This window comes from Phyllostomus hastatus, unplaced genomic scaffold (assembly GCF_019186645.2).
Source record: "Phyllostomus hastatus isolate PE091 unplaced genomic scaffold, TTU_PhHast_1.1 phas_scaffold_78, whole genome shotgun sequence".
Taxonomy (NCBI): Eukaryota; Metazoa; Chordata; class Mammalia; order Chiroptera; family Phyllostomidae; genus Phyllostomus; species Phyllostomus hastatus.
Window position 1 is genome coordinate 41,650,503 of NW_025334041.1, and position 13,542 is coordinate 41,664,044.

Genomic DNA, 13,542 nt, shown 5'->3' on the forward strand with positions numbered 1-13,542 from the left:
TATTGAGCATCTATTATGACCAAAACATGTGGTAAAAATTGATATTCATTATGTCATTACTCTTCATAACCTTCCAAGGTAAATGTTTTATTATTTCCATCTTATTATATGATAAAACAAACCTATCGAGGATAAATAATAAGTGAGTGATCTGGGAAAGAAAAGAATATATCAACAGAAAAAAACAATGGAGCCCAGAAATATACGCAATTTAATAATGGTCACAATTTCTTGTCACTAAGAAATGGAGTGTATATAGCATTTGTCTTTCACAATAAAAAAAAAAAAAGAAATGGAGTATATAATAAATGGCTGTAAGGCAAGAGATGACCAGATGATCAAAATATACTTAGATCCCATGATCTCACCTAACAAGAGACACAAATAACATTTCCAAGTGGGTGAAGATAATAAATCTAAAGAAATAAAATTAAAAATTCTAGAAGTATAAGAGTAGTTTTAAAATCATTTTAAGTTGAAGAATATCTCTCTGAGAGACACAACATAAAAGTCAGAATAGACTGCAAGAAAGATTGAGAGTTCTGTAACAAGAAAAATGCTATTTTAAAAAGTAAAGTAAATATACTTAGAAATATTTGCAAAATATAAGAGAGCTTAGTATCTCTAATATCTATAAAGAAACAATGTGAATAGGACAAGTAATTTAACAGAATCAAGTGAAGAATATTAAGAGGAGTTCATAAAAGAAATACAAAAGGAAGAGATTCCCTACTTCACTAAAAATCAGGAAAATAAAAACTAAGAGGAATATTTTTCTCAAGAGGTATTAGAAATTAAAATTTTGATAATATCTAAGTTGGTGAGACTCAGTAGACACTGATGCACAATTTCTAGAGAAGACTATTAACATTGCTTTTCTTCTGAAAGCAAATCTGTGGTGCCTATCAAAATAAAATATCAGATTATACTTCAACTCAAGGATAATACTCCAGGAATTAACACTTTATAAAAATGGAAACATATTCACCCTTTGAATATATTCTCTTATTTGTAGTATGCTTTTTCCCTGTTTTTGTCTAGAATATTCTCACATGTTTCATTACCAAGCTCCAATGTCCTTTCTTGATGCCCTAGACATGTTTTATTCCTCTCCGTATTTCTTAGTGTAATTTCAACAGCCTCACAGTATTTGAAAGCTGTGCAGAGGCAAGTCAACAAAACAAAGAGTAGACTGTTCAAACCCAAAGTGGGAGCAGAAGTACATTTGCATGAAGAAGTTAATAACAACGGCTCTAGCACACAGCACTGGCTGAAGGTAAACAGTTACAAGAGTACAGCTACAGCCCAGAAAGAGTTGTGTTTTTCCCCCTAAAAAGCAGAAAATGGCAAGTCTTTGAGAGAAAAATAAAAAATAAGACTTCATAAAAAAACTGCTTGCTTTGACCTTTCATTACTTCCTTGAGGCTACAAAACCTCTCTAATGGCATGTAAGATATGAAGCAGAATACTGTATATGTGAACTTGATAAAAGATTTAAACTATCATAATTGGAATTTGTGTATATTACAATTTATACAAATTCTTTGAGTTTTATCTAAGGGTAGTTGCATTCCATGTAAGACTAAGAGTGTAAAAAGCATTTGTTGAATGAATAAATGATGAAAGTTACATACTGAATGGATAGTAGATAAGGCAAAGGGTCTGGATATGATCAAATCTTGTTTCATAAATGAAAATTTAGAAGAAGGTTATGAATTAGTATTAATATTGAAATCTATTTGAAAATTTTACTTCATTATACTAAACTTCTAAGCTTTGTTTAGAAAGAAAAGCTTAGAAAATTAATATGGCTCAGTAACCTATAAAGAAATACTACGTTAACTTAAAAAAGCTAAACTACATTTATTTTATAGATCAATGTATATTTTCTAATGCTGCCTTCACTCATTCTTTTCCCTATTAAGAAGTAATTGAGCCTCTACGTAAAAAAAAAATCAAGTAGACATTAAGAAGACAAAAAGGAAAAGTTACAGCCTTGGACAAAATACCTTCACAGTATTAGTAGGGAGGTGGCACACACACATGTATTGAATACATAAAATTACAAGGGAACTATAAAAAAAGTAGTTGTCGCAATAATAATAATACATCTACTTCATACAAAAAATTAAAAATTAAGCCAGAGATTCAGTTAAAGGTTTCTGGGAAGGTCAAGTTTTACATGAGTTATTAAGCAAAAAAAATCAGTGAAGAAAAAACTACACTCAAAAAATAAAACTTGAAATAAGCAGAGTAAGCAAGCAAACAGGGTGGGTGGAAAGAAGAAAGGAGGCCAGGGCTGCTTCCAGTCAAACCGAACACAAGCTGCTGGGCCCAGTGAGGAGGCACAGGCCTAGGTCACCACCAACTTGCGGCACTCTATCACGTCATCTCCCGGGTTCCAGTGTCTTTACTGATAACTAGTGTGTCCCCTAAGGGTTCTTGTCCTTAGCTTTGATGTTCTGATACGTATTTCCTAATAACCAATATTTTCTTATTCTAAAGACATGCAAACTTTTCTGTTTTCATTTGAGATTAGATGGCTTTCTAGTTTGGGCACAAATACAAGTAATTAGATCATTTCAGCATTACAAATTATAAAAAGCAAATTTTGAAGAAGAGTGCCAGTTCAGGCAGTTTACTAAACTCAGTAATAATGACTAAAATTGTTATGGTAATATGAAGGAACCCATTATCACATGATATATAGAAAATAAGGTAATGGTTAGAGTTATCCAAATCATCTGATGGATGTGGAGAATATCCTACCTATAAAGGGATGATTATACAATCTGTGTATTCTTATTTCACTCACTTCTAAAGCTTCTGATTTCACTCACTATCCTTCTGATTCCTTTTATAAAATGATACTGATATAGCTGATAAATTTGTTTTGTGGAATGGTATTATTATGCAAGTTATTCTTTTTACTCATCAGGCCTACTCCAAAGAATTTAATAACTTACCGCCCGAGCTGAGTCACCGAAGTCTATCTTCAACCTCCCCATGGCCCTAATGATAGCAATAATTGACTGAATGGTGTTACTGTAGACCACTGCTTTGTACTGCTTACATTCCTCTTCCGAATAACCAGCTTCGTGGATTATTCTAATGAGACAAAATGAAAAAGAAAATATTTCTTTTGATGGAAGGTAACATTTAAACATTAAAAAACAAATACAATGTTTTAAAATCTACTTACTTCATTTGCTTCACAATTGTACTTTTCCCAGATTCACCAGCACCTTAAAAAAAAGGGAAATAATATAGAATAAGGGAATTTTAACCTCATCGCATGCATATCCAACTCCCAACACAGACACATACACATATTTTATTTCTTTTTCTGTCTCTTACAGTTCAATTTTGTTTTATATCAAAACTATTTTTGTTTTCCAAACACACAGACAAGTTCTCAAAAATAAGTCCCATTTGTTTATTACTTCATAATACTTAAATTCACTAAATACAACTCAACTGAAAAAATGCTTTCATTATTGTCTGTGTATATTCTCCAAATAATTAAACATTTCAATCTTCTATAACTTAAATTGAAGCACTATAAATTAGGTTTTTCAAGAATTTGAGCTCCCCATTGGAAGATATTTTAACTGTTTTGCCAATTAGCATACTTTAACCTTTGTATCTTGTGATGTAGATGGCAGTGATGCCAAGAAGCCACATAAAAATTTTAAAATATGATATGTTAAAATAGCCACATATCCTGCAATGTATGTTCAACCACCACTGTTAAACAACTGAAACACAGCCTACATGATCCGCTGTACCAGGGGCAATAGTATACGCAGGACAGAAATGTCCTCCTATGTTTTTCTACTTTTGTCACTAAAATGACAGGGGTTCCTTAAGCTCATTCTCAAACTTCTCCTCTACTTTCTATGTGTACAGGGTCTCTGCCCAATTTGAGTTCATACCAGTATGCCATCGTAACATGGAAGTATTACTAATGAAACGTCCTTTATAAAGTAGAGCCGTCTCATCCCTCACACTTAACAGTTGCTGGTATCTTTATATGAATTAGATTATTTTTAGGCTTATCCTGATTGGCAGACATTGAGAATATCTGTATATAAGACTTAAAACAAGTAAGATTATGACAAGTCTACTGTTTAGCTCAGCAATTTTCAACCGGTGTGCTACAGGAGTTTTTAAAACATGCAATACCTGACTATTTAATCAGGGGCACTGACCTTTTTTTCATTAGATTGTCAAATAAAAAAATGACAACACCCAAAACAACAATAGCCATCTAGTATAAATGAATAAAAATTATACCTATTCTCTGTCATATAGACAAAAAATGTAGTATATATTTTTGGTGTGCCCCCAAATTTTAGTAATTAGTTTATGTGTGCCATGAGATGAAGAAGATTGAAAATCACCTTTGGCTTAGTTTCACATTGTCTTTGGCCAGAGCTACATACATGGACATGCTTATTACCACGTGACAGACAGGGTTCAGGATTTTCTTTATCTGGGCCATATTCCCATTTTCCCAGCCATTGCTATGGTGCTTTATGCTCCCAGCATTACTGAACACAACCTGGAGTTCCAAGAACACCTACCACTGATCACACCACAAATCTTCACAAAGTTTCCACTGTCAAAATCTAATTTGCTCTTCTTCCTCTTGCCACCCTTGTGATCATCCTCTATCAACCATCAAACTTATCTCCATCAGCCTCTCCTGACCCACTCCCCATGTGATCCCTGTTGCCTCTGCACATATTTCTATTTGAATTTTCAGCAGCTAACTTCTACTACACACACAATCAACCAAAAATGTATTTGAATTTATTAAAGCTATTTATGACTGATACAATTGGATGCCAAACTTCTGGGCTTTGATCTCTTTGCCCCCTTTCCCCTCCAGCTACACAAAGACATACACACACCCAAATCACCAGAGGAATTTCAGAACAGGTCATAGCTAAATGTCCTATTTGAAATTCTGGGTGAAAAATACTGCTTAAATTTTACTTTTGATTCAGTACTCAAAATTTTTTCCCAAGGTATCAGCACATTAAATAGAAAAGCAGGAACTGAGTAAGCAATGAGGGCATTGTTCACTCACAGAGTGCTTTGAATCTTTCAGGGCATCTGCCAATGAAAATAACTCCAAGATAAACAACTGTTGTTTATGAATCAACGACAGTGTGCTGGCTCTGTGATAAGCACAATTGTAGGCATTACATCTCACACATTTCTCTCCTTCAAGAGGTCCACCCAAGTAACACACCTAGGAAACACCTAAGCAGTTCCCAGCAGGGCATCTTCAAGAATGTCCTGTGGGTTTCTAGAGCACTGTAAACTGAGTCAGCAGCAGCCATGCTGTGATAATGGGACACTCTAGATCCCAGTATCCATACACTATGATTCCACAGGCATAGTGAACATCAATGAACAGCCAACCACCCACGATCCATTCTGGCAATGAAACAATTCAAAGGCCTAGAGGCAGGCTTCCTACCTGAGATAAGCTAGTAAGGTTTGAGAATCATACAAGAGGAAAAGATCAGAAACAGTTAAGAACATAATTAGTACCAGTTAAACTATATATAACACAGATAAGACTTTTTAAATCTTAATGAGAAAAAAAAACAATTTTCTTAGTGTTAGACATTATCTTTAAATCAAATTCATTTCATCTCTCTTAAAATAACTGGCAGCATGAGACATTTAGCTTACTTTGCAATGAGCATCTAGTTGAAGGCTTGTGGTTCAAAAAATCCTGAGATCTGTTTAATGTTAAACTATGGGGATATCGTATTTTGCCATGTATGTGCACCATGTTCTTGTATGCATTATACGTGGGATTATTATACCCATGGTATGTAATCATCATACCCATGTATAATGTGCATCCTTATTTTTCCCTAAAAAATTTGGGCAAAAAGTGAGCACTGTACATGTCAAAATAATGGTAGCTTTCTTATTAATCATATATCTACCTAATTTCTTGCTAGTCATAAGGTCCTCTTTGTGGAATACATATCCTAGAGGCAGAAATGCTAAAAAAAGAACTTTCAAAGCTTAGTGATTTATGTAATTAGTTTTAAATTCTCACTTCTATGCCAAGTCCTGGCAGGAAAATTACAAATGCTGCAGAGTTACGGTCCCACCATTCTAAATACTGGTATTCTTTGCACATAATGTACAGGAAAGAATTGAAGGCTGTTCTCAGGTCAGCATACACTGATGTTTGAGAGATTGGCAGGAAGCAATATTCTAAAACAAAACAAAACAAAAACCCTCATAGGTAGTGGAGAGGCAGGGAAGAGAGAAAGGACTGAAGTTTCCTAACAACAATCTGCTAGTTAGCTACTGCTTTTCACCTAAGTCCAGAGGTGGGTTTAAAATGGTGGGAGCAACCTTCTTTCAAGAAAAAATAAGAACTACATAACATATACTGGTCAGGAAGGATCAAAGTGTGTGACCACTGCAGTCACTAGGCCAGGCTGGTCAAGGTGACTCTATATGGCCTATAAAGTAACTGTCAGCAACCAAACACTGTGAAATGAATGAGACTTTAGAAGAGTAGGAAGGGAGAAAGTAACTCCCAAGGAGCCAAAAACATGTGCAATGTCATGGTACGGCAGGAACTGTAAGACAGGTGAAATCACCAAGGGTCCCTCAGGCCTCTATGGAAAAAAATGACTGCTCTAAAACTAAATACTGAGCACAGTAGGTGCAGAAAGTGGAGCTCAGCCTCTGCTGATAAGGCATCACAGAGAGGGTGGAAGGGCACAGGAGCATCCCACAGTAACACAGAGGGAACTCACCTGCAGTTAGGGGCCTCTCAAACACAGAAAGGGAAATGTATGAAGTTTGGAAGGGGGGTGGTGGCTAAAAGCAAATCAAGATATAAGTAACCCTTAGCTAGATCCTAATTCTATAAACAGAATTATGCAATTTACCATTATAAAAATGATAATCAGATTATACCTGCCCCTGATTTTGTTGAGGAACAATAAAGAAAATTGAAACTTTTAACTTTTGACCTTTGAAAACAAATACTATTTCTTCTCCCAAGAAGATTCTTTATCCAACCCTCTGCTTAGCGTTATATGTATCTCATTTCTTTCCTGGCGTCAGGGTTGCCTGATGTGAGCTGCCCCACATCATAGGCTGTCCAGTAGCTACTAAAACGCAGATTTAGTCACATCATGTTATGGTGAATTCCTAACACCAGTAACCTACTTTTAAGAAATCCTACTTTTTATGTAGAATTAACAGATTAAAATTTTGGCATTCAATAAAATTAAATTATAATTTAGTTTTAATTGGAGTAAAACCAAATTACAAATGCAATTAAAGTCACATATTTATAAGTGCTACTATAAGATTAACAAGATCGATGTCCTTATATTTAAGATAGAAGCAAATACAGTAAGAGTAAGGGTAAGAATAAGAGTAAGGGCAAATATAAATTAAAAATAAGGGGCTTAAGTATCCCTGTCTAAAGAAAAAGATTTTCCTCCTCTCCTTTAGAGCATTTATTTTAGAAAAACTATAAGTAGTTACTCCTCTCTAAAATGTTTTTAGGTGTGTGAATACATACACACACACACATCCACACATGTATACTTCTGTATATAAAACAGACCTTTTTCTGTCAGATTTATGACCCAAAATGTCTTTCTCTAGGACCTGGGAGCTATTTCTTTGAAATGAAAGCATCAAGAGAGGAGACAGAGCCCCCACTTCCCAGTTTCTGTGGTAGAGCAGATTCCTAACTTCGGTGAGCACCTGCTCTAAGCTGCAAAACTACCTCCTTTCATACAGATATGAGAAGTTCATTGTCTCCTCTGGATCAGGCCAATTAGCTAACACAGGTGGGTCTCCCTCTTAACAGGTAAAGTCAGGATGAGCAATAGGTGTGACATACTGTGTTGTGAAGCCTCTTACTTTAGGATTAGTTATTGTGTATCTTGAAAACATGTATGTAATAGGTTCTATCACCTTGGCTATAGAAGGGGATGCGGTTCCTTCCGGTAGCTGAAACCTTTAGTGAACTGAGTGAGATGCGCACCATACTCTGGTTCAATGCTTATTCAATAATAAAAGTGTTTTCTTTTTCCCATTACCTTTGTGAAGAGAATTTCTGGGTTGGGAGAAGATTTTGTCTCTAATTATAATTCCCAACAGGGGTAAGAATCTAAAAATATTTTTTATTTAATTACAAGAAGCTCTAAACTTATAGTTAAATGAATATTCAGGATGGGGCAAAAGTAGGTTTACAGCTGTTAACATGAAAAATGAAATCATAAATAATAATACAAGAATAAACTCTGTGTTTCGTGTATTCACAACTATGAACCTACTTTTGCCCCACCCTGAATGTATAATTATAAGATATATCTGACATTCTGGGATATAAGAATAATGTGATGACTACAAACACCAGAATCGAAATCCTCCAAATGACCCGCTTTCTCCAATCTTAACTCCCCATTAAAAAATGACCACCTGAGCCCTAACTGGTATAGCTCAGTGGATTCAGCATGGGCCTGTGAAGCAAAGGGTTACTGGTTCAATTCCCAGCTAGGGCACATGCTTGGGTTGCAGGCCAGGTCCCCAGTAGGGAGCACATGAGAGGCAACCAAACACTGATGTTTCTCTCCCTCTCTTTCTCCTTCCCCTCCCCTCTTTCTAAAAATAAATAAAATCTTAAAAAAAAAAACCACCTAAGCCATTTATGCCCAAGAAAGGTATCATACTATTAGACTGGGCAAAAATGGATGCACACACAGGCGACTCTAGAAAAGTCGGTTGGACAAAACAAAGGAGAATTGTGGGCTCTTTTCTAGAAGCCCAAAGAAACCATATACATCTGCTACCAAACAGGGAAATCAATGTTTCTACAAGTCAAGTCTACAGATTCAAAAGGTGATGGTGAGGAGGGATGGAGGACTGAAGGCCACAAGCATATTCTTGGGGGTCCAAAGGTTCTCTGTAAGAATTATTAATTCATTGTTTTTATTTGTATAATGACAAATAATTTAAGAAACTCTGAATCACTTAAATGAATCCATATGGCTGAACAGAGCCTTTCACAGTCTATACTTGAATTTGTGCTTATAGGTGCCTAAGACACTTAAGTACTAAATACTGTGCCTTGTTTGGGGACCCATCCATCCACCACTGTATCTAGTTTGGGTGTCCATCACTAGACTCTTCACCCCCAAAGAAAGGGTCCTGCGTTTCCAGCTGGCCAATCAGAGTATGTCAGAGGGAATAAAATTCTTTATGCTTATAGATCTTATATAGGCTATCAAACAAAACATTTTACATATTAACATATAACATATATAAAACTTACAAAATAATCACTTTGGATATAGTGATTCCCAACCCCCCTCCAAAAGGGGAATGAGATCTAGGCACCAATCAAATACCTTCCCTGGCCTTTTGTGTGAAAGAAAAATCACAGCATTAAAAGGATGGTGTGAAATCTGCCCCACAGAAACCCTTTTCCACGACCACGTCATGAAAGACCCTGGTTACGGAAGGAGCCATAACAGAAGGACCCAGCACTGGGAGACTGACCGAAAATGGGGTGAGAGGAGTCTGATGGCACTACCTGAACGTTCAGATGAAGTCATACTCAGAGAAAACACTGCAATTTGCCATCCAAATCAGAACACTTTTTGAGAGTTAGAGGAGGCATGAGCAAAAACCAGGCCTGACCTGGGCAACGCAAGAAATACATCTCTCTCCATAACTGAAAACAATTACACCTTGATTTCCAAGTGATGAGAGCCAGTTATAAGTTTGCTTTCTGTGACACGGATCCAAAAAGTGTTTGCACTAACCCTGTGCCCAGCAGTATTACTTTAATTATCTTGAGCTAATGAGGGAAAAACAAAGGAGGTTAATGATGCATTTGGGCCAAGTGATGGTCAAATGATAATCACTGTATTCTTCACAGAAGTTACAGAAGTTTGGATAGAGAAAAAATGTAAAAAACTTAGTCACACACAGCCCAGTGTGAAGGAGATATACTAAATCCGAAACAATCATATTGCAAGAGCAATTTATTGTAGCAAATGTCATCATGTATCATGTTAAATTAATATTAATTTTACTTCTAAAGTGATATATTTATATATACATGGTGTGGCAAAAGTATGTTTACAGTTGTTCATATGGAAAATAATACAATAATTAATAAATAGTAATACAAAAATAAACTTTTTCACATACAACTATAAATTACTTCACCACACCCTATAAAATTTATAAAATCTTTTTTTACATAAACCCTATAAACATGAAGAATTTTGCCCCCAATGATAGCTACACGCACTTATGAAAATAATTTAGAGTCATACAATGTCCCCCTTCATTAGGGAACCAGATGCTGCTTTGTCTAAAACTCAAGTCCATTTATTCTCATGTTTTCTGCCCACCTATTTATGATTTATCACTAGTAAATAATTAATATATACAAACTTTTCAACTTTTCCTGTGCTGACTTGCAATTTTCCATGGGTCTCTCACATTTCCGAACACATGTGAGCGGAGGCACTGACTGACTGCCTTTGTTCTCAATCTTCTTTTCAAAGATGTTTCAACAGAGAACAGTCTTGGAAGACAGAAACAATGTCTCCCTCTGGAGCAGAGGGCAGGTCTGTTTACTGTCCAGTGTAATAAAGATAATGTATCCTCCGGGACAAAGGTCAGGCAGGCTTACTGAACGTTATGAAAAAATTGGGGATCTCCGAATTCAGGGATCTATTGCAACATTATCCACTGCGTGCATAGCTATCCCCTCACTTTCTCTATATTGCCATCAGGGAATTTGGGCTTGGTATATCACCATGATAGATGTAAATTCTCTAGAAACTGCAATTGTAATAAAGTCCTTTGTGTCTTTGAACCATAAATCTCGTGTCCTCAAGACAGCAACCAATTGTGTAGGCTAACTTGTTAGCGTGTAAGTAGGGTAAAGCCTCAGACATAGAATAGTTCTTAACATGCTGTTCTGCTCCATTTATAATTAACTCCCAAATTTCTGGTGACTAGGGGCACTTCCAGCCACTGTCTCTATACCTGTACCCAAACTTTTAATTTCTTCCCCCAAATGGCAGCTCAAATAGGTTTGTTCTGTAAATCCAAAAACACAGAACAGTGGTTCTTAAAGTATGATCTAAGGACCAGCAATATCAGCAACACTTAAAAATGGACATCCCTAAGCCCCACTCAGAACTTACAAAGTAAGAAACACTTGGGAGTGGAACCCAGTAATCTGTGCTTGAACAATCCCTCCAGGTGATTCTGATGCAAGCCTGAGTTTGAGAACCACTGAGGCAGAAGAAAACTCTTTTTTCTTGATTAGTGATCAGAATAATTATCACTTAGTTGACAATTAGCTATAAAAAAACAATATATTACTTTTATGAAAAAAGTACACTTCCTTTCCCCCCAAAAGTGAGACAGGTAACACTGTTTTCCATTTCTGCAAATTGGTTATTAAAAGCCAGCTGGACTCTCATATCTACTCTGCATTTAATATGGTGCAATGCATTACTTAGGTTAAAGTATATGAAGAAAATCCATTTTCACATAATCATGTAGTTAGGATAAGGGAGATCGTTTCAATAGCACTTACAGATAATTGTGGGTAGTGTTCTTTGATCCTGCAACAAAATTTGAAGAGTACTGTAAAGTTTGGTTGTAATGCATTTCTATAAACTTTTCATACATTGACACTTTAATATCCATTGGTCTATCTTGTATTTGGAATGAATCTTTGACCCACATCTGATATGGAAACTAGTTTACTTAGTTATGCAGAATTGAATGTTGATATGATTTCAATATATAAAAAATTGCCTTTTAACTTTTAATATTATCTATAATTTCATCAGAAGAGGCTTGGGAGGATGTAAAGCTCCCAGTGGTAGAGGCAAGTTCTTAAAACCTCTATTTATTTATTCATTTTTTGGTGCAAAAGCTCACATTTTATTATTGGCAACAAATATAGTTAGCTGTTTTCCTTTGAAGCAACAGACTCTCTGCCAAATTCTCAAGTTCAACAAACTATAATTTATCTACCAGTCATTCTTTCAAGTAAATATGGTATTCCAGAAAAAAATCAATCAGTTCAATTCACAACTCAATAACATAACTTCTTTTCCTCAAGATAACCAGCATGCTTTCACCGGCTGGATAACAAGAAGGGAGAGTGAGGACCATGAAGAATGGTTAAGAAAAATGTGTGTGAAAATTTGTATGAACTATGGAAGAAGGAGGACTCTGTTAGAAGACCGTAAGAAATAAAGAAGTGCGGTGAAAGCTTGTGATTGCCCACAAAATGGGCTCTCTCCTTCACCTATAAGAGTAGTGGCTGGGAACATGGCACCTAGAGATGATATTTTGCGCCCTCCCTTGCTGCTGGGTGTAAGTCACGTCACCTCATTTCTCATCATTGCCATGTATGTGTAAAAATAAAATGCAGCCTTGGATTCTCTCTCTCCTGATGCTTCGTATGAACTGCAAAAGAGGAGTGCCTATGGTTTTGTTCCAGTGATGCCTGGGGCACAGTGGGACAATAAGGCAAGAACTCAGGTCCCTGAATGCCCATGTGAGGCAGAGCAGCTCAGCACTATTTAATCTTAGATTTGTTACACGGGAGAAATAAAGTTATCTTTGTTAGGCCACAGTCAGGTTAGGTTTCTTTGACACCGAGCTTGGCATTTACTGACATTTTTAAAATATTGTGTAGATAAACAAAACAAACTAAAGAGTGCCTCAACCTACGATTTCTTTTTTTGCTCTTTATTCAATTGTTTTATTGTTATTTTATTATAGTTGTCCCAATTTTTCCCACTTTGTGCTTCTCTGCCTATCCCCCACCCTCCCCCACTCCCACAGTCAACCCCCACACCATTGTTCATGTCCCTGGGTCATTCATACATGTTCTTTGTCTACTCCCTTCCCCTTCTTTACACCATTATCACAAATGTTTTTAAAAGTCACCATAAATGAAGTGGAAAGGCAAACTACAGAAGAGTGAAAAATATTAGTTATTAATGAGTATCAAAGTGTAGATTTGTTTAATTCATAAAGAACACTAATTGACAATAAAAATACCAATATTCTAAATGGCAAAAGGCACAAACACAATTTATAAAAAAAAAACAACATATATAGTACTTTAAACTATATACACCCACACACACATGCTTGTTGCTCAGTATCTACAGATGATTAGTTCCAGGGTCCCCCTTGGATGCCAAAATCTGAGGGTGCTCAAGTCCCCTATATAAAACGGCACAGTGTTTCCACAGGATCTGCATCTGCATACAGGCTACAGCAGGTGCGCCTCCACAGCACTCCATTCACATGGATTCAGCATAGGGCTCAGTGCATGGCAAATTCAAGTTCTGTTCTCTGGAACTTTCAGGATTTTTTTTTATTTTTCAAATATTTGATCCCCTATAGTTGACTTCATAAATCTGAAACCTGCAGATATAAAGGACTGACTGTATACATATATTCATGCAAAAAACTAAA

General features: G+C 36.0%; 1 protein-coding gene across 1 annotated transcript in view; it reads right to left on the bottom strand.

Annotated features, from left to right (window-relative positions):
- Positions 1 to 13,542, bottom strand: part of GNAI1 (G protein subunit alpha i1) — an 81,275-nt gene that overhangs the window by 28,758 nt on the left and 38,975 nt on the right. Inside the window, exons 2-3 of the mRNA XM_045828269.1 lie at positions 3,203 to 3,245; positions 2,967 to 3,108 (exon numbers count right to left, since the gene is read on the bottom strand). Of these exons, the coding sequence (XP_045684225.1) occupies positions 2,967 to 3,108; positions 3,203 to 3,245 (185 nt within the window). The remainder of the gene's footprint in view (positions 1 to 2,966; positions 3,109 to 3,202; positions 3,246 to 13,542) is intronic.